At 39.3% G+C, this 24,690-nt stretch overlaps 1 protein-coding gene across 1 annotated transcript in view; it reads right to left on the bottom strand.

Moving 5' to 3' along the window:
• Window positions 1-611: 611 nt before the first annotated feature.
• MDN1 (midasin AAA ATPase 1) overlaps window positions 612-24,690 on the bottom strand; it is a 164,727-nt gene continuing 140,648 nt past the window's right edge. Inside the window, exons 81-102 of the mRNA XM_074948112.1 lie at window positions 24,472-24,618; window positions 24,103-24,275; window positions 23,246-23,407; window positions 22,596-22,733; window positions 21,691-21,832; window positions 20,689-20,867; window positions 18,798-18,941; window positions 17,375-17,510; window positions 16,408-16,721; window positions 15,936-16,097; window positions 15,198-15,299; window positions 14,830-15,031; window positions 13,703-13,879; window positions 12,864-13,024; window positions 11,215-11,304; window positions 9,307-9,422; window positions 8,454-8,628; window positions 7,005-7,078; window positions 6,781-6,895; window positions 5,238-5,301; window positions 3,925-4,067; window positions 612-1,502 (exon numbers count right to left, since the gene is read on the bottom strand). Of these exons, the coding sequence (XP_074804213.1) occupies window positions 1,314-1,502; window positions 3,925-4,067; window positions 5,238-5,301; window positions 6,781-6,895; window positions 7,005-7,078; window positions 8,454-8,628; window positions 9,307-9,422; window positions 11,215-11,304; window positions 12,864-13,024; window positions 13,703-13,879; window positions 14,830-15,031; window positions 15,198-15,299; window positions 15,936-16,097; window positions 16,408-16,721; window positions 17,375-17,510; window positions 18,798-18,941; window positions 20,689-20,867; window positions 21,691-21,832; window positions 22,596-22,733; window positions 23,246-23,407; window positions 24,103-24,275; window positions 24,472-24,618 (3,305 nt within the window). The 3' untranslated portion in view covers window positions 612-1,313. The remainder of the gene's footprint in view (window positions 1,503-3,924; window positions 4,068-5,237; window positions 5,302-6,780; window positions 6,896-7,004; window positions 7,079-8,453; window positions 8,629-9,306; window positions 9,423-11,214; window positions 11,305-12,863; window positions 13,025-13,702; window positions 13,880-14,829; window positions 15,032-15,197; window positions 15,300-15,935; window positions 16,098-16,407; window positions 16,722-17,374; window positions 17,511-18,797; window positions 18,942-20,688; window positions 20,868-21,690; window positions 21,833-22,595; window positions 22,734-23,245; window positions 23,408-24,102; window positions 24,276-24,471; window positions 24,619-24,690) is intronic.

Here is a 24,690-nt window from a genome sequence, read left to right on the forward strand (position 1 = left end):
CTAATTATTTTTACGACCTTCTTTTACCTGCTGATTGGGGTGTTACTAGCCACAAACCATAAAGCAAATATATTATTTTCTTAAACTTAATCTAACTTTAATTTCATAACTATTCCTACAGACCCTGATAACATGTGGCTGACTCCATATCCCCTGAGGCATTTAGTGATACAATTTCATAAAATCAACCAGAATTTTCTAAGTTATAGTCAGATTCCCCAAATCATCACACCCTCCCAGCTATACCTGGTTGTGAAGAAGAGCCAGCACTTCAATATTCAGAGTTTCCACTTATGCATGGAGAATCCTGATGGGGTCAGTTAATATAGCTTGCCAGCAGATTTGCATTGGCCAAGTAGAACAAATCTGCCAGAATGTTTAGGAAGATGAGACCACCAATAAAAACTCACATATCTGGCAACCCCTCGCAGTCCAGAACAAGTGAAACCTGTGAAGTTACGCAAGCTTGGAACCTATCTGATTTGAGGACTGTTTGTATGATGTTCTGAAAATGTAAAGCATTATATGTGCGCCAAGTACTATTCCTGTGGCATAGCTATTTTTGCTTCATCAAATGACAAAGAATGGACACCATAATTACAAACAGTGGTACATCTTTTTATTAGTACAGACAGTAAGATGCATAGCTTTTGCAATGAAAAAATCATGTACAATCTTTAAGACACTTGACTAAATGCGTCTTTAATGTCTGCCTTGGACAGAGGGGCAAACTTCACAGTGTAAAGTGATAATGCAAGGAAGATCATATCATGGCATGTTTCATAAATACCCTGAAGGCATTATCCAACAACCAGCGACAATTGTTAAATAGGATGTGTTTAACCACAAAACACAGTTTTAAGTATTCAAGTACTTATATTTTGGTTGTATAAACCCATCCTTCCCCACCCACATATACCACCATGTGTTTAGCTAAAACAGTTCCAAGGCTGTTCAAGTTCTTCCAATACAAGAAGTTACTTCCTAGAAAAAAGACTACTTCCCCCTTCAATTATATGAACATTCCAAATAAAATTTAAAAATAATAAATTACAACAGTGGTGGTGGAAGGTTTGCATTGTTATAGGGATAGGCAAATAAGTGAGTACAGAGTCTTTCACCATTGCATAGTCTCCTGCACTAGCAAATGGGGGAGAGCACACCTAAAGCATTTCTTTTCTAGGCTGTCTGAATATCAGAAGGCAGTTCCTGCATGTAAATCCTGGATAGAGAGATCTCATCAAATCACTGATGAAATGCGGTCATACTTAAGTAATTTAGCAGCAATCAGATGTTTACTTGCTTTGTAAATTCTACAGACTCTCCGAGGCAGTCACCAGTTCAAACCACTGTCGCAGTGCATCACTGAGAGTCTCTGGGAGAGCATTCACATCTCTGAGGATTATGTAGAATGGGAATGGGAACTCTTCCATGTAGGATCTGATTTCAGGCATTTCTCCAGGCTCTTTGAATATAGGTACTTTAATGTCCAAGATGGAATCCTGTAAAAGAGTTGAAGGGATGACTGGACTGTAGGTACCATTCATCCAATTTTTCAAACACATTTCCCCAACATTGGAAAATTAAAGGCAAAAATATTTTAAAATGAAACCCTAAATGCAACCCCCTCAGGGAAGTCAAATAGGGACAGGCATGACAAGCTGAAAATGAAAAAAAAAAAGTGCCTTTTTTCCTCATATGCTTAGTCCTAAAACTGTACTGAACAGAGAGTTACAGAATGAAGTAGACTAAACTCCAAGCTTTTGTAATATTAAACAAACATATACATAAATGCTAAGGAAAGACAAGAGACTAACATGACATGAACCTGCTACCACCTGGATCAATTTGCTTTTATGTTGTGTCATTCATTCCCTGAGTATGCCCTTCCCTTGACTTTTAAGACTGTAAAGTTCTTTGGGTAGAAATTGTTTCTATTCACATTTGTACAATGGATAGCACAATGGGGCCCTGTTCCTGAATTGCTGCTTTCGTAACAAATGTTAAATTACAAACCCAGATTAATCCTACCCCTCCTTCTTGTAAAGGAAAATAGAGCCTAGATTGCTCTTGTAGCAGATCTAAAAGTTCCCATAGTGAGAAGCAAATTTTACCACCTCAAATTTAAGTTTCACATTAAAATCATGTTTAATCAGAACTTTGACAAACTGCTATTAATCAGGAAAAGGTTTTAATAACGAATCAAGAAGGGTTTATTTAACTATCTTAGAGTTATCCTGTTGGCAACCTTTTCTTCCTACTTTCATCCTTAGAGCATTGCACTTGAGTTGATTCTTCCTCAATAAAGATGCACTGCAGTAATGCTAAACATACTGAAATTCCGCTTTCTACTCCACTATGGAACCCTCCTGAAACCCCCCCACATCTCAGCTTCCAAACCCAGCACATGTCACACACCCAGCTACCAAACACTCTTTGCAAGTTGCCCAATCCAAACACTAAAAAGCTGCCAAACTCTCCTAGTTAGCAGCTCACTCTCTCAGCTGTTTTACTTTGTCTGATATTGGATCCCTGTCACCTTCATGTCAAATAGAGGTAGCTGCCAGAAACGATCATTTTACATCACAATTGAGAGGGAATAAATCAGCTCTTTCAAATTCCTTTTGCTTTCAACTTTTTAAATTTAGAAATCTAGTAGCTATTTCTGTTCTAGCCAAAATTTATGGTGACAGTCCCTAAATAATTATAAATCACTCAAAGTTTTTAGTGTATCCATCACTGTGGATGCAAGAAGTGCAGATGAAGGAAGTAATTCCTTGTAAAGTACCCGCAAAAAGAAAAGGAGTACTTGTGGCACCTTAGAGACTAACAAATTTATGTGAGCATAAGCTTTCGTGAACTACAGCTCACTTCATCGGATGCATCCGATGAAGCTTACGCTCAAATATATTTCAGAGTAGCAGCCCTGAAAGCACGAAAGCTTATGCTCAAATAAATTTGTTAGTCTCTAAGGTGCCACAAGTACTCCTTTTCTTTTTGCGGATACAGACTAACACAGCTGCCACTCTGAAACTTGTAAAGTACGTGAGTACCAACTGTATTGGAAAGTCCCAGTTCGCATCTCTCCTGCCCACATCTTGAGGCACAATCATGCTCACAATTTTATCAATGGAGTTCGAAACACCCTGGAATTACTTTTAGGGTCCCAACACCTTGTCTGCCAAGGAAGTGACAAACTAGCCCAGGACAAGGAAGAGTCCTTGCGTAGGCTTTTGTGGGATGAAAACTGGGTGCTTTTCTGTCAGACAGAACCTTTCTGAATAGTTGGGGGCACACTGTTCATAACTAGGAGATGGTTACACATAATGCAATGGTATGGTACTATATTTGTGTACAGCACCCAGAACAATGGGACCTGATTCTGATCAGGGCCCTTGCATACGATCAGAATACAAATAAATTTTCACTAAGTATCTACCAGGAAACTACAGCAAATATTTTTCTATAAACCAATTTATGGTAGATTTAGGCAATTCAACAGCACAGCCAACAGAAAATACTTTACAGCACACAGTATTGTGCTGGTTGCCTCCCAGTACAAATAAAATGACAACGTTCCAGACCCAAAGAGTTTAAAATCTAATTTCAGATATGACATAAGGAGTCACAGTAGAGAGAGGTTGAGGGAGCACTGACAGATGTTGCACATGAATTAAATTTTAATGACTTCACTAAAGGATAGTGAACAGCAAAGTGAACCAAAGAATTATTTTATATTAAACAAAATATCTTTGTTGACTCCTACAAAAGGCATAACCCCAACTGTAGTTGCAAATGTACGACAGCTAGAAAAAATGATCTTGGTATAAATTCCCAGCTAATTTTATAAGGCAACCATTAAGAATACTGTGTGTAGCTTTCCTTTCACTGCCTAGAATGCTGTTTGATTGTTCACTCACTCACCCGGGAATTAGGATTATCTAATACGACAAAAATGACAAAGATATTGGCATTTTGAGCAGCCTGAACTGCTGCTGTGACTCGTTCCTTGCCTTCTAGGAAAAGGCCTCTTCCATCAGATACTATCAAGAGCAGCTGAGCGGTTTCTAAGCACAGGGAAAACAATATTTTCAGTTCCAATAAATAAGAACTTCTAACTCATTTACATTGAAAACAAAAACATTGCATTTTATCACAATTTATTTTTGTTGTATGCACAATGGAAAACCCCAATAACCTCCATAAGAAAACAAAGTTCTGGTCAATTATTATTCTGTGACTTTTAAAAATTAAATTACAGCCCCAAGCAGATCAGGAAAGAGAATTTCTCTCCTAGAGATATGAGTTAGGCTTTGTCTACACGAGCACTTTTGTCGATCGGGGTGTGAAAAAAATACCACCCTTACCATCATAAGTTTCACCGACAAAAGTGTCAGTGTGGACAGTGATATGTCAGCAGGAAACGCTCTCCCACCAGCATAGAGCGGCTACATAGGAGACCTCACAGCAGCGCAGCTGCAGGGGTACGGCTGTGCTGCTGTAGTGTAGACATAGCCTTAGGCAATTTTTAAATGGCCATTACCTCCACAAGGAAAGATAACAGGCAGGAAAACTAAACTAGTGAATAAAGGTCTGGTATTGCATTCCTTGCTCACCACACTTGTCAGTTAGATAGGAATTTTGGGTGCACAAGGAATTCAAAGATTAGGCACCAGCTCTACAGACTTGACTACTGCACATATCTGCTAAGGGGTTTATCCAACTTTCACTAAAATCAGTGGGAGCCTTTCTGAAGGTCAATGATTTCAAAGGTGTTAGAATAAAATATGTTACAACTTTAGTGCAATAAACTGTTTCTAAACACAACTTAGTTGCTTTTTTTTTTTTTGGCTAAATACCCAAAAAGCCTATACAGAATGTCTATTAAAATATTTTTTGAGATAATGAAGCACAAAACATGGTCTTGAACACATCTTTTTTTTTTGCTTTATTTGAAAGATCATCAAATGGATCTTTTTTGTTTTGCTTAATTTGCTACTTAGTCCTGCAAATGGTATTCAAAGTTTCAGCTTTTAAAATGGAAGTGCCAAAAGAGCCTCTTAACCAAACATTCCGTTTGAACATTGAAGACCATGGTGCTGAAAAGAAGTGTCATCTCAATGCTGCAAGTCTTCACAGTTTTTCTCTATGACAGCATAGGAAAGATATTGCATTAAGACTGTAGTGAGCTATGTTGCCATGGTAACAAGCATAATTAGCATTTAAAAAGTGCTTACCTGGATTGATATTTTGAGACAACTGCTGTGCTGCAGCAAACATATTTGCTGATGATTCTAGAAACTGCAGCGAAGACAAACAAGAGAAAAGCAAGCTAATTATAAGCAGATGCATTAATGATGGAAAGATTTTTAAAACAAATAAACTGGTTAAGAGAGTTCATCAGACTTTTCCACATCTCCTACAAGTCGCTACTGAATGTGGAAGATTGCTGGAGTTGTCTGGGTGCCTATCAATGGCTGCTGTTCTTGATGGCAGTATGGGCATATTAGGGATGCCAGAACCACAAGACAGTCCAACAAAGGAGAAAACTCAGGCAAGGTCCAAAAGGTACTGCTACAAGATTTTTTTCAAGAACCAGCCAAAAGCAAAAGAATGACTTTGGTAAACTGATCCTCTTCAGACAAGTCCTGGTGCTTGGTCAATTAAAAGATACCAGTAATCACGTCCGGAGTTCTCTTTCTCCCTCTGGCCGTAATCCTGAATTAGGATTAAGGCTATGAGTCAGTCAGAGAGGTCACGGATTCCATGATTTCACATGACCTCCACAATTTCAGCCTGAGCAGCAGGACTCCAGCTGTCAGCCCCGAATGATGGCATAGGCACCAACTTCTACTCGCAGCGGGGGGTGCTTGACCCCCCCCCGCCCCTGACCCCGCCCCGACTCCACCCTGCCCCACCCCTCCTTCCCCCATTCCAACCCCTTCCCCAAAATCTCCGCCTCAACTCCGCCCCTATTCCAACTCCTTCCCCAAATCGCCGACCCAGCCCCACCTCTTCCCCTGAGTGCGCCATGTTCCCACTCCTCCCCTGTCCCTCCTGGAGCTTGCTATGCTGCCAAACAGCTGTTTGGCGGCAGCAAGTGCTAGGAGGTAGGCGGAGGACCGGGGACGCAGCGCGCTCAGGGGAGGAGGCAGAGGTGAGGTGAGGTGGGGTGGGGAGGGCAACTTGGCTGCCGGGGGGTGCAGAGCACCCATTAATTTTTCCCCGTGGGTGCTCCAGCCCCGGAACACCCACGGAGTTGGCGCCTATGGGTGGTGGTGCTCTGGCTCCAGACTACTCGGGCTTCTGTGATTTATTCTTTATTGCCACGTCCTGTCTGTGACTTCTACTAAAAATACCCATGACAAAATCTTAGCTTTAATTGGGATCCACTAAAATAAATTCCTGCTGGACTTAAAATGGGACTCTTCCCCTACGCACTTAAATGGGATTCTGCATTAGTGCAGAACTTATACTAGTAAATCCAAATGTAGGATTAGCACCTGTACCAAAAATACAATACAGTCTGAGCTGGGGGACTATCAGGGGAGAAGAGCACAAACAAAAGTGACACTGCTGAGCATTAACTATTGCAACAAGATGCTAAGCTCTCCTATCCCTTATCTACTGAAGGTTAAATTGATGTACAGTGGAACAGCCATGCCATTCATGTATTTTGTTTTTATGTAAACACGAACAGTGCCTAAAGCCATGATAGTGAATGTCTTGTCTGGAACAAAAATTCTGCAACCCTGCAGTCCAAGAGGTACTTTTGCATACCTGAGCTATCTTAGTTTTCTTTTGTTGAAATTTGCAGAGGCGTAATATCCGTGTTCCTGACTGGTCACTGAATGGTTCATGGAACGGGTGCAGAAGTTGAACTGTCTCTCCAAAGCTGAAATTAAGTGTCATATGTGTGTGTTAAAAATATGTTTAACAAGAATTCTAGATTGCTAATTTGCTCTAAAAATCTTAAAATAAATCCATGCTTAAAATATTCTCACCTACACACAGCAATCTGCCCCACTTCTAGAAGAGTCAATGCATTTCCAATCACTGCCAGGGATTCATATGCAAGCTAGGAAAAATGAAGTTAATCAAGATGAAGCAAAATGTTCAAAAGTAATTCTGTATGCAGGGTTGTTGTAGCCATGTCAGTCTCAGGACGTGAGAGATATAAGGTCGGTAAGGTCATATCTTTTATTGGAACAACTTCTGTTGGTGACAGATACAAGCTATGGAGCTACACAGAGCTCTTCCACAGGGCTGGGAAAGGTACTCAGTATCACAGCTAAATACAAGGTGGAACAGATAGTTTAGGATAGGCAGTTGGCACATATTCTAATGGACCATTTGAGATGAAGTGGCCAGTTAACATCCCTGTAGTCATAGGATGAAAAGGAGGGTTAGTGGGTTACAGATTGCTGAAATAAGCCAGAAGTCCAGTGTCTTTATTAAGACCACAATTTTTAGTGTCTACCTAAGTTATGAATTTAAGCTCCCAGACTCATCTTTTGAAAGTGTTTTGCAGTTTCCCTTTGAGGATAAGGACCGATAGGTCAGATATAGAGTGATCGCTTTGTGAAAAGTGTTCGCCCACAAGTGATATGGTGGTTTTGTCATTTATCATTTTCCTGTGTGAGTTCATTCGCGAGCATAGTGATTGTCTGGTTTCACTTACATAGTTGTTATTGGGGCATTTAGTACACTGGATGAGGTACACCACATTTTGTGGTGAAGTGTTGCCAGTTCAATCTTTCAATCTTTTGGTGCTGAATTAAAAGCATATCAAAGTTCATTTTCATAATCCAGGAAAATCAAATTTAAATACTGCCCGTTAAGTATTTGTTTCCTTATATAATTGTGTATCTGTGTATATCAAATACAAACCTAGAGATATTACAAGCAAAACATTCGAAAAAATCTGATTTGAGGTATTAATGAATTACAGAAAGATTATGTTGCTGCTATTTGCAGTCAACTGAAATCCTGAGATAGGATATACACACTAACAGTTTAGGCTGATGAATGTAAATTAAAATGCTGCAATAATCAGACTGAGGGGAGTAAACATTTTTACTCAATACAAATTCTGTACTTTATAGATATATAAATGTGTCACTCATTTACCAGTGAAGCACAAAATATGCATTCTATACTGCAATTTAAAATATTTTAATAGTAGAGTTTGACTAAGGATTAGAAACTGCTTAAAGTATCTTCATATTTTATGTGAGACATATTCAATTAATAGTAGACTCTCCTGTAAATTCAATCCTCTATCAGAGTCACCAATCCCTGTCTACTCAATAACAGCACCTTCCATGCAGAACAATTCTTGATATAAATCAGCTCCTCTTCTGATATACAATTATAAAAAAAGACCTTGTTTACTGTACTGCGTCATCATTATTTTGTGGAATAGGTTCCTTCCAAGGTTTTATTTGCCCTACCTGTTTGGAGTGGTTGTCTATCATACTAGACGAGTCATCAATGGCCAAGCAAATCTGGTACTGACGTTTGCTGGGCTTGGTTCTTCGCAACCAGATTTTATCCTTTCGGAACTGACTGGCAATATATGGAATCACTTTGCGCATATTCAGTCTTTTTCCTGTTCTGTAATCACCTCTGAGAGTTAAGGAGCCAACAAAAATATTAGTGGGGAGAGTCATTTTATTGATAATAGTTTATACAATTTGGTAATTATGCACAGCAACACAGGCCGAGATTTTCAGAACTGGATGTCTAAAATTAGGCTCTTATGTCAATATTTAGGCCCCTACAAATTGGTCTGATTTTCAGCTCTATTGGGAGTTGGATGCTCAGAACTTTTGAAAACAGATTTTTAATGTAGGTGCCTAAATATGGAATTAGGAGCCTGACTTTAGGTACCCAGTATTGAAAATTTTGGTAAAAAATTATTTGACTTAAATCTTGTTCACAATCACTTGGAGCTAAACGGTGAATAATGCGGAGAAGATTTTGACTTCTAACATCATTTTGACTCACTAGAGCTTCCACTGAAATCAGTTCGAGCACTGTATAAAAAAACCACCAAAAAAACTACAGACTCAAGACAGCGAAGTCTTACATTTCTTCACTACCAAATCACATTTGCAAGTCATCAGATCACCTAAGAGTTCTAATTAAAAAATAAAAATGAATGTGCATGCATATAGGAAACAGTTACTACAAATATTAGAGGATACTGCTGAGGCCCAAAAGAAACAAGCTGTGGCTGTAAAGACGCTTGGCCCACAAAATGAGAGGTTAAGAGGCTAGAAGCCTTACACAGAAAAGACTTACTTCAACTTGGCTGCCTGAGTGGGTTCAAGTATGAGTCGTAGCTGCTCACAAAGCTGTTGTGAAAGAGGAGCGGTCAGAGCTAAATACCTCTGCCACATCTCAGCTGCCGTCTTTTCCTGTAACAGTACCAGACGAGACAAAACTCACTACATTCATTATGGACAAATGAAAAGCTGCGAAAAGCTGGAAGGAGAGAGCACAAGTCTGAGGACAACATTAATAGGACAAAGTAAGTCCTTCTGGTGAAGTTAGTGGGAAATGCTTGACGAAGGACTTATTTCTGGGCTCCAGTGGAATGTTCAAAAGAAAGCCTTCTAAAGGCAGAACAGTGTACTTATGTGTAGCGGAAATTTTAAAGGCTAAAAAAAATAATCAAATCAATTCAGCAGGCTGAGCAGCTGATAATACTGTTATTGGAGGTATAACTGGTGCTGTGTAGTATACTGGCACTATTGGAGGAATCCATCCTGGAGTTGGAAAAGTCCTTGGCAGAGGTAATGAGAAGTACTGGTGGGTGGATAAATAACCAATATATCGCTCTCCATAAAGAAAGAATTTATATGGAATGGAGCTAAGTGGCTTTTCCATGCAGCTGACTTGCTAGTGACCTGAAAGAAGGAAAAGAAATTTTGAATAGATCTCCTGGTAAGAGGCCCATACCATCAGGCCTTATTGCTATCTAGAAAGGGGCAGTCGATGTATTTATTTTTTTCAATGACTCCTACCATGCCAAGGAAAGTGTTACTGAAACATGTTACTCTGAACTGGTTTGAGCTAGAGAACCAAGCAGTATCTTATCTCTCACTATGAATTTGCAAAATACATTGTTTTAAAGAGCAATTTTTACAATCTTAACAAACAGAAAAGCGTCTTCTCCTTTAAAATTAATCTTACTAAACTTGTAACGTGTACGGAAAAATGTCGACTAAGGGCTCAAATACTAGCTTCTCTTTGATTAGTAAGGATGAGATTTGTGTACCTCTCCTGCAAATGGACTTGCCCAGGCATGAGAGTCTGCCTGTGCAGTTTCATTTGCTGGACAGGGTTCTTACATCATAAGACAGCAGAAAATAGTGCACAGATACCTCTTATTTTAGTCAACTCAGCTGTAAAGAGAAGACTTTATTAGCATTAGATTTTAAAAACCTCCCTTTAAACGTCACAGTATTCTAATGTCCAATGGCCATTCTTGCCTCCAAGCCTACACCAAATGGTTTTAACATTTCCACTACAATTGCCACTTTAGAAACAGTAATGTTTTGATAGTTAAACTAGCACCACAACAAGATGGCTGCTGGCCCATGGTCTCTGAGACTGGCTGTTAAAAATGACATCACTTTTTAGCAGGGTGACTGCCAATAAGAGGAGTCTCCATAATGACAATTTTAATCAAGAGTAATTTTCAATACAATTTAGTTTATAGCTGTGGTAATCGCAGCCAAGTTGAAGGAAGTTCTGGCATTAGACAATCTAAAAACAGATATTGTAACACTGCAGACAAAGGGGGCAGCTTCCAGTAGTAATGTCTACAGACTGGTACAGGTACAGTGGCATGTAACCCTGGTAAATTGCAGGTGTCACCTATTCAATGTGTAAGGACTTGACAGGTTTGAGAGAGAAGTGTCTCACTAACTTGACAGGTTAGAGGTCATTACCAGAGCAAGTTCAGAGCAGCTCTCTCTAAACTGCAGATAATGCTTTGGAAACATGATTTGAATCATTGCTCAGGTGTAAGGTTTGTGTTAAGAAGTTTAAAGGACAAGCTAAACACCACAAGACAGAGGGAGATTCAAATGGCTTAGTCTGAAAATTAGATTCCGGACTGTAAGTCTTCATCCATAACTTCAATACAATACAATATGGAAGAGCGCACATTAAGGATTCCTATGGCAGGTTAAGATCACTAACCTCATCTGGGTTTCCAGATTGTTGACTTTGCCAAGCTTCCAATTGCTTTTCCAGTTCCTGTCTCAACTCTTCAGGATCTTTAATTATATGCTAAAGGTGGATTTATGAGAAACGGAGATAGTCCATATATCAGTAACCTCCAATCTTTACAGCATCATAAAAAAATTAGTAAGAGCCATTGAGAATTATAATAATGGCTAAGATACCTAGAAAACCAAGTTTAGCTTTCATTTTAAATTTCCATGATTGCTATTATCTCTTCTTCTTCTTCTGTACGGACACATAATTTTGGTTGTTACATGTATTTTGAATATGTATTAGAAGTACTGAATTTCAAGATGATTGATTTAAGTTGCCTTGCATCAAACTGTTGATTTTAATAATGACAGTAAAAAGAAAAATCAGTCTATTTCAATTTATTTAAATTTCCCAAAAGAAAAAGTTCACTCAGCAGCTAGTGGTAGACTCAAATAATTTTTTCTATTTGATGTATTAACATAGTATGGCAACTCACCTATCAGGTTAATATATTACTGTTTGATAGCTTGTGCATGCTTTGTTAAAATAACAACTTAAATTATATTTCTTCAGTCTTCACTGATAGTAACAGGACCTCAGACATCTAACCTTAGAGAGTAACTTAACAGGACTACAGTAAATGGGCCACATAATTGGTATTAAATAATCTCTAAAACCTGCATATTAGAAAGTTTAAAAATATTTTTCTTTATTGGGTTTTGTTTTAAACAAAATATTCAGCACATCACTGGAGAATCAGAAAAAGTGCTGATAATTTCTGATCCCACAAGGAACTGTAAATCTCTCTTGTAATCTACTGCAGGTTAAGCGTAGGGGGGAATGGGAGTGTATATGTATAGGACCCAGCTCCCTCTCCCTCGCTAAAAGCAAAGGGAGACCTCAACCCTTTTCCCCATGGCTTAGGTAAGTGATGCCTCCCCTCCTCACCTGGTGCAACAAGAGCTCCCCATCCTGTTTTAGTCTATTTTAATCACTTGATCTACCTGTATGTTTCCTCTTGTTTCACCTGTACATGGAAGAGCTAGACTATTCGGACCACAATTATATGGCATCTTTGCAGTCAGTAGCACTTCTCATAATGTTGTTTCATTCTTACTGGCAGGTCATTTGACACTACCAATATGTACAGGAACTTCAAAATACACTCCCTCTATCCCCAAAATATCTGAAATTGTGATACAGTAAGACAACAAATTAAGATGAAAGGGTTTTGGTAATATCACACTGAAAAGGTTCCTCTTTCATAACTGGCCCTCCACATAGCACATGTCTATACCAGAATTGCTAACTATAGACTGCACGACCACAACCGATACCACAATTCTCCCCCAAATCTTCCCTGCCACTAAGGCTATTCCAATGCCACTGATGCACAGCTCCCACAACCCATCAGTGCAGGCCACACACTCCTGCCCACCTTTCCTCCTCTGCATGGGTGTTTAACCAACAGGGGACACCCCAGGTGGAACCAAGTAGCGGGGGAAATAAGAGTTTACATTCTAAATGAGCACTTCTCAGCTGTAAATTACATTAGATAGCTTCTCTCGCTCTCTCTCTCACTATTTCATATCCTTATGTAAAACAGCAGTGGGATGCTTTTGGTACAGTACCAGGACTGTGGTGTCCATCAAAAATTGATGGGCCGTATGTATAGTAGAGTCTTGGTTTCTTTCTGGTTCCTCCTCTGGCACCTTTGGTGGTTTGTCTGCGGTAGCATCTTTGACCTCCTCGGAGTTGAAAGCCTGGATTTCCAACTCCGCTTCATCAGACCCTATAGTTACATAATGCACAGTTACTAAACGTCGTGTCCACTAAATTAAATTATGGCTACTATATCTTGGCTCCCATGGGCAGAGAATTCCCAAGTCTATAATGTGCTTTGGAGCTTTTCCTGTTTTGGGCAGTTATGGTTGACAACAATCAGGCCCATCTTCCTGCCAGCTGAGCAGCAGCTCAGTTCTATTGTCCTTCTTCCCTTTTCCTTTGAGACAGTTCACTTCTCTTTATTCCATTCCCACTCAGCCCATCTAACCATTTTCTTCTCCAATTGGCACTTCTATGCTGCTGGGCCTGAGGAGACCACTCAGCCCACCCCTCAGATCCCTATTGTCTTGTTAAAATTGGGTTTTCTTGCATGCACCTGTGTGCTCCTGTCACTCAGATTGGAATGCATCTATAAGCCAGTTAAGAATGAAAAGAATTGACATCTGCCCACCTAAACGGAAACCATTTGCCTTCTTTATGGAAGTGAAAAAAGATTAAGGAGACCATTGTCTTGAAAGGGAGTAGCAAGGTACTCTGCCTCTCAACCAATTTAATAGTTAATGCTGGTTGCTGACTGGGATTTACAGTCGCAGCTTCAGACAAGCCCATTAAAAGCAGGCGTTTCAGAAATATCTACATAGAACTTCTTTAAAGGAAGTGAGGGGGCTATTTAAGGAGAGTTTACCAAGGGTTTTAGTGGCACTAGACTTCTTTACTTCTGGCTTCAGCTCCTCTGTGTCTACAGCATTGAGATCTTCATTGTTCTGCATTTCTGTCTCCATGGCTGCTTCTTCAGAAGCCACCTCTTCCTTCTCTTCACCAGGAGGCATAGTAGGTTTCTGCTGCTCCTTGCTAGCTACATCTGTACAAAGGGAACAGGACACACATTAAAGGAAAAAAACCAACTACTTTGCATTTTGAGGTTCTTCCATATCAGCACTCTAACAGAAAAACACATATCATATTTCAGATACCTGAAACCTCTATTTTGTTTTCTCTCAAGGTTTTACTTAAGTAAAACTTAAATCTGTGAAGCCGTTGAATGGGTGGAAAAATCAGTCTGAGCTATTGTCTCAATCACTGCACAATATGAGCTGTGCTATGCTAGGGAACTAATGGTGTTAATCTACTTAAATTAATAATGGTTTTAAGTTATTGCTTTTTCAAACCCCGCATCCTCTCTGCCCCAAAAAACTAAAAAATAAAAATAATAATAAAAAAAAATATTCCAATGCGTTAAAAAAGCCAGCAACTTACTTCATATGGAGTAAACACAAAAAATGTACTTGGTTAACCTGAATATTTCACAGGGGTGTTAACAATGAAGACCGCAAGGCAAACAAAGTGAGATTTAAGGTAAAGTTTTTAAAAGTTTCAAACTTATGTAGGTGCCTAAGTCCCATTTTTAAAAGTGACTGGCACTTAGAACCCTAAGTTTCACTCAAAATCAATGGCAATTCGGTTCCTAAGTACCTAAGTCACTTTTGAAAATGGGATTTCGGTACTTCTAAAAACTTTAAGCTTGATCTATTGTGTCCAACTTTACCAGTACCAATGAAACAGTGATTTTATTATGAAAGAAGAGCAAAAAGCAATTACTTAAAAATCTGAAAAATTAAAAAAAAAATCAAGAAATTTATTAAAACTAAAAGTTTGCTAAAAATCTTTAAACTACTTTGTTCCTATACACTGAGCCAAAATGGTGTAATTAGTAAGAAACTCTTCAGATAATAGGAGCCTTGCCCTCAATTCTGCAATGTTCATTCTTTAAATCTGAAGTTAATCTCTGAAGCCTCGTAAACACTGCCATACCATAAGTTTGTGCATCGTAGGATTCAGTGCCTTGTTTAATGTGTTCAAACGCATCAGCTTCTTCCACATTTTGTTCAGGCTGAGTTGTATTCTGTTTGGCTTCACTGCTGGATTCTATGGTTCTCAGTCGCTTGTGGACATGTTCACTGTGGTCCCCCATTGAGCGCTCATTGTCAGCCTGACCAGGTTTCCTCTTAAAACTCTGAAAATGGCAAATAAACACCAGGCATTTCTGATAAGGAAGTTGGAATCTGACCAAAAGGTTATGAACCAGAGTAAACAACAAGTAATTTAGCCTAAACTATTTGGTATTGCAGGTTAGAAATTAATTTTTACTACTATAATGTACAAGAAAAAGAAAACGCAACCTGTGTATTTTTTCTGCTTTGTTTCTGAGAAGCCAGTCGTGCCATTAAGTTGGATTCATGGCCTTCTGTTTGATTTGCATCTGCAGCTCCACTCCCATGTTCCTAAAAGACAAAAGGCCAAGCGGAAAAAATATTCACCTGCTGTTCTGCTGGCTTGTAAGAAAACTGTCGTCGCAAGACTAGGCATAAATGCTTTAGCACTTACTATACAAAAATTCTAGAAACTAAATGGGACTATGGCTTTTCATCTTACACAACTGAGCTATGGCTGAGCTGAACTGAGTTCTGGGGAATAAAAGTAAGAGCTTGAGTGTATGTGCTATTTTTGTAGTGTGCAGATAATACACAATTCCATGGCTGAAGAATTAGCAAAAACAAACACCTCTGAGTGCCTGGGAGTTATCTGAAGAAACTGTAGATAAATTCATATAGATACACTCAGACTCAAATTTTAGAAAACTAATATTGTTTCTTGCTTGTAATTTGTCCCTAACTGTATTTAAACTTAGTATATACACAAGCGCTTTCCACATTCAGATAACCCTTTAAAGAGTATTCGTTCTGTTCTAGACGTACGAAAGGAAGCACACAGATAAATTTGAAGTTAGATTCCCTAAGTATTAATAAGGACAAAACACTTCAAAGATATAATGCCCAAACTGCTTATTTAAAAAGCATTTAACAAGACAAAACAAAAAATCCATAGAAGTTCAACTAAGATATTTCCATTTATTTCACCTCTTTAGCCTGGTCCTTTTCTGAAGCTGCTCCAGCCAGCTCAACAGCACTGTCACTCTGCAGATTTTCTTCTCCTGTTGACCCATGAGCTTCATGTTCCATTCTCTCTACAGATTCAGGTAACTGCTCATCCTTCTCCAGACTATCTTCATCCTCTTCTTCCTGAAGTGATATCAAATACAGGTCTACTAGCATTCTAAAAATGTAGGGGCATGGTCATCGTGGTGACATAAGCTAGTTTAGAAATAAGCAGTGTCTATTTTATCTAAGTGGGGAATCCGTATTTCTCCCACAGTATCACTAGAATTTTCTTCAGGTGTTTCTGCCACTACTGCCACAGGAAAAAAAATATCATAAGCCTCTTAATGGAGAAGTAAAAGTTGTTATTATTCAAATAAGGGAGAATTCCTCTGCTAAATTTTATTAAAAGAAACCCCGATTATCCATATAGAGTAAAAACATGTTTTTTAACCTGAGGTTGAAGGCCTTGTTCAGCAGCTGGGATCCCTTTCTCTCTCTCCTCTTCAGCAGATTCTTTATCTTCTGTCAGTGGTTGTGTTTTCTCCTCTTCATTTTCCTCAGAGTTTTCTGTATTTCCTTCTTCTTGGTCATCAGCTTCTTCCCCCACTTCACATTCACCCTCTGCTTTATCTTCAGAGGTGCTTCCTTCAGCTGGCTCTGGATCTCTGCCTGTATCTTGAGTATCTTCTCCATCCTTATCTTCTCCATTTTCAGCCTCATCTAAATCCACTGGCTTCTCTTCTATCTCAAAAGGATTTTCTTCTTCTAAGTTAAAGGATAAAGAAGTGATATAAAACTTTCAGCAAACAGAGAAAGCCTAACTGGAAGAAAAAAGCCTAGTGTTTCAAAATCATAACAGAAAAAAAATACAGCAGTCCCTTGTGTGCAGAATCTATGATTTCTCATAATAGCCATTTGCCTCCTCTCAGGTATGTATGTAAGGGCCCATCAGGGTCTATTCCTATTAACTAGCCCTGATCTAAATTTTCTCAGCTTTAAGTAGACTTCAAGTGCAAATACTTAAAGGTACTATAGAAAGTACAGAGAATGCAGCAACTGGGCAATAAAACATTCTGCCTGGGGAGGCTGTTGAATCATCACTACTAGATAACCCCTCGGAATATGTTAGATGAAACACTTGAATTATGAGATAAAATGTATTCCATACAGGTGACTGTAACAAATAGACTCTCATCCAGCCCTACTGTCCAATTCCTGATGCCAAAACATACTGTGAACTAACCAGTATGTAAAACTAGCAATTTTTATCTTCTGGTCTTAATGGTACATTTGGGTTGTTGTGCAACAGATTTTCTTACAAGGGATCTTATCTGACTCTTCCCTCAAGCTCCTCACTATTTGAGGTTCTCAAATAGTTCTCCACTGGGTAGTTGTAGAGACAATTTCTTAGTTGGTACCTTCTCCTTCCTTGTCCTCATCACTCCTCTCTTCATTCTCTAAGTTCAGGTCATCAGGAAGGTCCAAAGCTTCAGCTTCAAGCTGCTTCTCTTGCTTACCGTGATAGGGATCTGCCTCATTCTCATCATATTCACGCTGATAAGCAGGAGAAGGAAGCAACATATTGTAAGTAGAGAGGAAGGGGAAACGGGTTAAGAAGCAATTTCTCTGGGAAACGGAGATACATATATGGCACATTAAATTTTGCATTCAAAAATGGTAAATAGTAATTTCTACTAATTAGTTTCTCCAAGTCCCTAGGCCAGCCTGAACAGTGGGTTTGAAATTCCATTAAAGCAGCATATTCTTTTTGGTGAAGACACCCTGCTCTCTATCAAGATTAATTCCAGCAGTCATCTTTACCTTTTGTGCTGAACAAGGTGATGCTTCTCCTCAAGAACTGTATAAAGCTGCCCCCGGGAAGCCTTTCATACCTTTCCAAAGACTCAGTGGGGTTAGGCTGTATAGCTGCCATCCTCAATTAACAGGTGCTGCCTGCAACATCTTTTCTAAAGTACGCACCCTGCTGTCTGTTCTAGAGCTGCCTGAATAGCAGAGAGGGATGCTAAAGAAAAGTATTTCTTACCCACTACTCTGGCTTTTTCTTTAAGCCCTGCTGTGCCAATCAATCCTTTCTGTCCCCAAACATCATGCTGCTGTGTTTAGAATATAATTTTTATTGTCCAAAGTCTTAGAGCAGCCAGCTCTATTTCACATCCCTAGGTTGCATAGCCATTGTTTGGGCTGGCATAGATGGGTTTCTGAGGACTAACAATTTACAGATATAGAAAGTCACAAAAACTAAAGACTACTCAGTTTAGGATGCAATTAAGTATGTGTACTTAATTCTTTATTTTTAAAACCTTATGACAAATGCACCAAGGACAAAATAGGCAGCAGTTTGAATAAATATCACTGAATTGTGAGAGCAAAACTTCAGAATAGCACAGAATGGAGAGGCACTCTGCCGATCAATTAGTATTTTTAGGTAAAGTAAATGTAAGGAATCTCTGACTTTTGGAGCAATAGAATATATATAGTATATTGAATGTGTTATTTTTGTCACTAAGATATAGTATAGTTTTTGGCAAGGTTCTTCAGTTACTAGATAAAAACAATTCAAGTTCTCAGCAATGCATAATGGACTAGAAGTATTTTAACAGCAGATCAGTATTCCCACTGAAATAATAAATGGCTTGTAACAATCTTGATTTTTCTTTTAAACTAGGCTAGCCATTTTTAATTTATAAAAGAAAAAATATATATATTTTAATCAGCCAGTAACATGCCATTACAACCCTTAGCATAAGTAGTACAACATTACAGGCTTCTGAAGACCCTTTAAAGTACAGTATTCTTAGTTCTGTTTTAAAACCTTTTTACCTCATCTATTTGTTCATGAATTTTCTCTTTGTTTTCACCATCCTCTGCTTGCTCCTCTTTTTCTTCATCCTTGGATGGCTTCTTTTTATCATTTTTATTGCCTGCATCCAAGTTGTCATCTTTTGCAACAAGCTCAGAATCACCCTGAGTATGGACAAAAAAAATCCAGAAAGTGATTATGCAAAATGTTAAAAAGTCTGTGTAACTACAGGGCCGCAGTTCCCACAGGAAACAAACCAAACACATTTAGGATATATTCAAATTGCCCCCTTCTGAGGCCACTACAGAAGTGGTTACCTTCTTCAATTAATGTGCAATTACTACAGTCATGACTGACTTACCCATACTCAGCAAGCATGGACAACCTTACATCGGGGCGAGGCAAAAGGTTCACAGGGGACATATTTGGTTCAGGTTGATTTAATTCAGTTGGACATGTGATTGCATTGCGAGTTTGAAACTCTCCATATCATGCTATAACTATGAGGATCAGATGCTTTCCTAAGGCTGGTCAGGAAAGTCCAAACTCTTGAAGATCAACTCTGGAGAAATCTGGGTTTGCTGAATTAGGGCCAAGAGCCAAACCCTTACTGCTTCCATTTTACATACCCCCTCTTTTGAAGGGAGAATTTAACTACTCTCCCCCTTTATGTCAGGTCTCATACTCTAGGTCACACTGAGTTAGTGAGGTTGTTACTCCTGAGGGCATTCTGTGCCAAAAAATTAAAAATTCTGTGCACAGTATTTTACAATTGTGCAAATTTTATTTGTCAAATATGTGGAGGCTCCAGCATGGCACTGGGGAGTACAGGCCACTGGCTGCACAGAGGTAGGAGATCACTCTGCAGCTCCCACACCGGGACATGGCTCAACAGTGGGGCTGCACCCAATCCTGACACACCACAAAGACTGAGCCTGCCTCAGAAACACACCAGGGCCCTGCCCCTCTGTGCCAGGTTCACCAAGTGCAGGCAGGCTCAGTCCGGCAGGATCCAAGTGTGGAGGGGCTTAGTGTGGGGAGATCCAGGTGTGGGTTGAGAGGGTTCTTTGTGGGGCAATCTGGGTGCGGGAGGCAATCTGGATGCACAGGGGCTTGTTGGGGGGTTCTGGGTTCAATGGTAATGGGACTCTGCAGGGGGTGGTTCAGGTGAAGATGGTTGGAGCTCAGCGAGGCAGAGTCTGGGTGTAGGGGGGGACAGAGTTCGGCAGGGGAGTCTGGAAGGGGGGGTTCAGTGGGAGGGTGAGGCTCAGTGGGGCGGGGATCCAGGTGCAGCTGGTTGGGGCTTGGTGGAGTGGGGATCTGGGTGCAGGTGGCTCGTCAGGGTGGTCCAGGTGCAGTGGGGCTTGGCGTGGAGGGGTGAGGCTCAGTGAGAGAGGCTGGGTATGAGGAGGTCTGGATGAATGGGGGTTGGGTGGATGGGGGAGCAGCTCTCCTCCCCCTGCAGCTGAGGAGCGATGGGTTGGGAGTTTTCAGAGCTTCCTGTAGCCTGTGGAGAAATCTGGGGCGTGGGTCTGACCGGCCCCAGATGCCATGCAGGGGAAGAGGAAGCCCAGTCCTCCCCAGCCCAGCCAGGACTAGGAGCTGAGCCCAGCACAGGGTAGGAGCCACCAGCTGGGTCTTCCCCAGTCCCGCCCTCTGTCCCAGAGTGATTTACCTCTCTACTGGCTGTCCTGGACACCCAAAACATACTGCTGGGGAGGGTCATATGACTTGTCTTGTGGCTTCCCTGTCAGAAAGTCATTTTTCTGCGGGGAAGCAATGAAATCTGCGGGGGACATGAATTCTGCACATGTGAAGTGGCGCAGAATTCACCCAGGAGGAAACAGTTGTACACATGGTAATAGCATTGTACTATTTTTTATTTCTTTTGATCTCCTTTTGTTTTTTTACCTCATCCATTCCTGGTCCGGATTCTTCTGTTTTACTGTCATCATTGTCATTGTCCTCTTCATCATCATCGTCATTGTCATCACCCCAGAGCCTCTCATCCAGTTTATCAGCTTCAGCGTCACCAAGATTTCCCATCTGTTTATCCAGCTCTTCATCTTCATCTGATTTCTCACTGTCTTCTGTGTACAATACCACAACTCAATGGAACATGTCGCAACACTGATTCTGTCAAAGTGCTATATATACATATATATTTTTTTATTTAAAGTACACTGATGAGAAAATGCATTGACTCTGGACTTTTCCAAAATGTCACTTTACTCTGAAAAGCATTAAAAGATAGCCTCTTGCAATTCAAACATGAAGCCTGTTTAGAAGCAGCTGGTGATTCTATTCACACACAATCTACTAAGGCAAGAAATAATTTTGCCGAGTCTATCCTGTACAAGTTCTATTACAATATGCTGCTGCACAGCAAGCATGTGTGTTTTGCTGCAGGATTTTTAGTTAAGTGAAATTTGTTATGAATTATTATAAAGCACTGTAAAATCAAAATTTTCCCCCTAAAAAGTTTGCTCTATTTTCCTAAGTGACAGTCAAAAGTCAGTAACAGCCTATTTCTTTTGTACAAATATATTATAGCTTTGCTGAATATTGGCATTTACTGAAACACTCATTACTTTGAAAGACATCTGAAGTCATTAACCCATCTGTAGCACTGTGATAGGTCATTTGACAATAGGAAGGACAACCCATTCATTTGTTCCAGGTCCATGCATCTGTTACAACTGAGGATTGTGAAGTTGGCTGTAGTTTGTGTTTTGTAACTCTGACTTGTTACTATTTATACTTTATTTTTTCTATTCTATTCTTAGAGTTGGTTTAAGAGTGTCTGTATGCTTTGCTATGTGAAAGCAGGAACTGTTACTGAATTAGTCAATTGCATTTCTAGAAACTACAAGAGTGATATCTTACCAGATTGCCTTAATGAAAGAAACAAACCTTTTTTGTCCTGTTCGCCATCATGCATTTTCCCTTCAAAGTCCTCTGACATTTCAATTGCATTGTCCTCTCCTTCAATGTCTGGTTTGGAGTCTGGATCCTCTTTCTCCTTTTCTTGACCTTTTTGATAAGTGTCTTCCACCTGGATTATTAAATCAACAGTTACAATGGGTTTGTTTTCAAGATTAATGCTTGGTTTAACATTACCTTGATAACTAACTCATTGTAACTATTTTTATCTTGATATGAAACCTAACTTCTTCGTTGGACAGTAAAGCAGTCAGTAACATCTCCATTTGTTTCTTTCACCTAAACACAATCTGTGTATTTTATTTTTTAGAACTTGAAATTAAAAAAAAACACAGATTTTCTCTTTCCATGGTTGTATTAAAAAAGAATAACCAACATATTCCTATCCTTTGAGTTTAGGAAGCTTCATATAAATCAAAATTGCTTACTGAATCCCTCAAAACATACCAGTACCAGAACTATAACCTAATCAATGGTTATATTAGTATTGCTGCCTTTTGTCATTTTTAAAAAGTATAACATTTACAGGATTGAAGGTCTGAACATTTCTACTTTCTACCGTCCTTTTCATTGGTAAAAATGTCCCAAAAAAGAACTTGAACCTAACAGAAACTATTTTGCAGTGTTCAGCAATTTACAGGAGCCAAGAATGCTGCTTAAACATCGAATCTTACCCCGCTGGAATTTAGAAGGAAAAGGCAATTTACTCTGAAAGACCAAATTTACAACAAATTCCACTCACAGTAACCAATGTTAGGGATACGACAAATTTGGTTTGCTGTGGCTCATGCTAATCCTCAAAATAAATCTTGATTTCAGATAACTGACCAGCGATTCATTCCTAGTTATCCTTGAACCAAACCACACACACATACCTGGTCTTCGTTTTCTATTTTGTCACTCACATCCTTCTTGCCTTCTCCATCTCCAATACCACCTCCCTCATAATCGTGGAACTCTGTTGCTCCCTCTCCAGCTGCATCCTCCATTAATTCTTTTGGCAGACAAAATCCCTACGAAAGGGAAACATATTTACTGATAAATACTCAAAAATTAGTACTGACAAGTAAAGACAGTATAAGTGACAGTATTTTAAACAATAAGAACAAGAAGCGTTATACTTTGAGATCCATTTCCTTATATTGGCCCTACTTCTACAGTATTTCTTCCTAGAAAGATATATTTGTGCAAATTTGAATAAACCTGAGTAGAAATCAATTGTTTCATTAGCAATGAAAAGCGTAAAAAAAAGACTCAAAATCTCGAAGCAGTCTCACATTTTTTGTTTGCATCCCATCTGGCACACTGTAACTCTACCATGCTGCTGCTACATGCAACCAAGAAATGAACCAGAAAATCCCTGAAATCTCTTGAAAAATCAATGGAGAAAGCAAATTTTAGACATTTGTAAGTAAATTCAAACTGTATTTACACAATGTATATATTTACATTTAAACCATTGTAGACTTTTGTTTACATTATGTACAATTAATATCAATCTAATAATTTCTCTAAAGGTTCTTACCTTTTGGGTAAGCTCTGTAAATATACTAGTTAGAACAGAAAGCAATTTCCCAGTACTTCTGTGAGATGCCAAGGAAACAATGAGATAGAACAGGATAAGATCTGAATACTTGGAAAGCATGGGCATTAGGCGCACAAGTAAGTAGCAGGATTGATTGAAGAACTGCAAATTAAAGACAAGGGAAAAAGAGATTCCAGTCATATAACTTCATCTACATTAAAATGAGTCCTCAGTCAGGGTAACAATACTGAAAACATAAATCCTTAAATCATGTTCTGCCTTGACTAACTAATGTGTCTGCACCATAAATCCAGTTCAGTTTAACAGGTGCCTTTTAGAAACTCTCCATCCTGAAAAATGTATTGTAACTATCTGTTCTCACGAAATAATTGTGTGGAGTGAAGTGACTTCTTTTGTATTAAAGAACTCAATTTTAAGCCTAGAAAAATACATGAAAATAATTTTTCAGATACACAGCCACTGGACATATTTTACTTAAATTCCTTCAGTTTCTGGTGCTTTTTCTATCTTTCGCATTTCACAAAAGCCAAACCTTTCTTTCCCTATAAAAAGCAAAGGCTTGTCTATAAGAACAGTTAGTCGGTGGCAAGCTGGGATGTAAATCTACCTCGCACTAGTCTGCCAGGCATTAACTGTCCATGTGGACCCTGTTTCCATGCAATGGAAGTTCTACAGTGCACTTTGATCCACCCTGTTTTCACACATCTTTCCAATTCTAAGGATAAATGCAGATGGGGTAGGTGGCGAGGCAGAGACAGTGAATATGTATGAACCCATGTTTAAATCTTCCTCCCTTTGGGACCACAATACAAAGAGAAAGGGAAGAATGAATTTACCTTGTGTTTGTCTGCTGTGCAATCCTCTCCATAAGATTTCAGTCTTTCCAGGAGTTCTGAAATGGCTGAAATTATTTTCTGCACATGCAGAGAACTCACATCAGCATAGAGGTCTTCATCCAAGAGCTGAGTTAAAAGCCCTGACTTGAGTCTGTCGGCTGAGGCCTCCTCCTCTTTGACAGAAATACAGAAACACAAAGTTACCAAAAACAGTCTCTACACTCTCAAAGTAAGAAATCCACCAATTCCTATCCTTATCAAGTTTTCATAGGTAGTTCCAATTAACATGAAATCTGTGATATTCAGTAACAGATGCTACTTAAATACAGGTGTAATCTAGGTGTGCATAATTTACACTCTCAGACTTACCATCTTCCTCCGAGCATTTTTCTTCCTCCTTTCCTTCTTCCTGTTTTCTCTCCGTTAAACACTGGACAGCATACAGGACAACATGGATGGCAGTTTCTACTTGCACTGAGAAATCTTCTACAAACCCATCATCTGATTCTTGGTTCCCTTTTGAAACATAAAATTGCCATCTTAACATGGGAATGCATTAAATTTAAATGCATTAGTAGTCGTCATATT

This window comes from Natator depressus, chromosome 3, assembly GCF_965152275.1.
Source record: "Natator depressus isolate rNatDep1 chromosome 3, rNatDep2.hap1, whole genome shotgun sequence".
In the NCBI taxonomy this organism is placed as follows: domain Eukaryota; kingdom Metazoa; phylum Chordata; order Testudines; family Cheloniidae; genus Natator; species Natator depressus.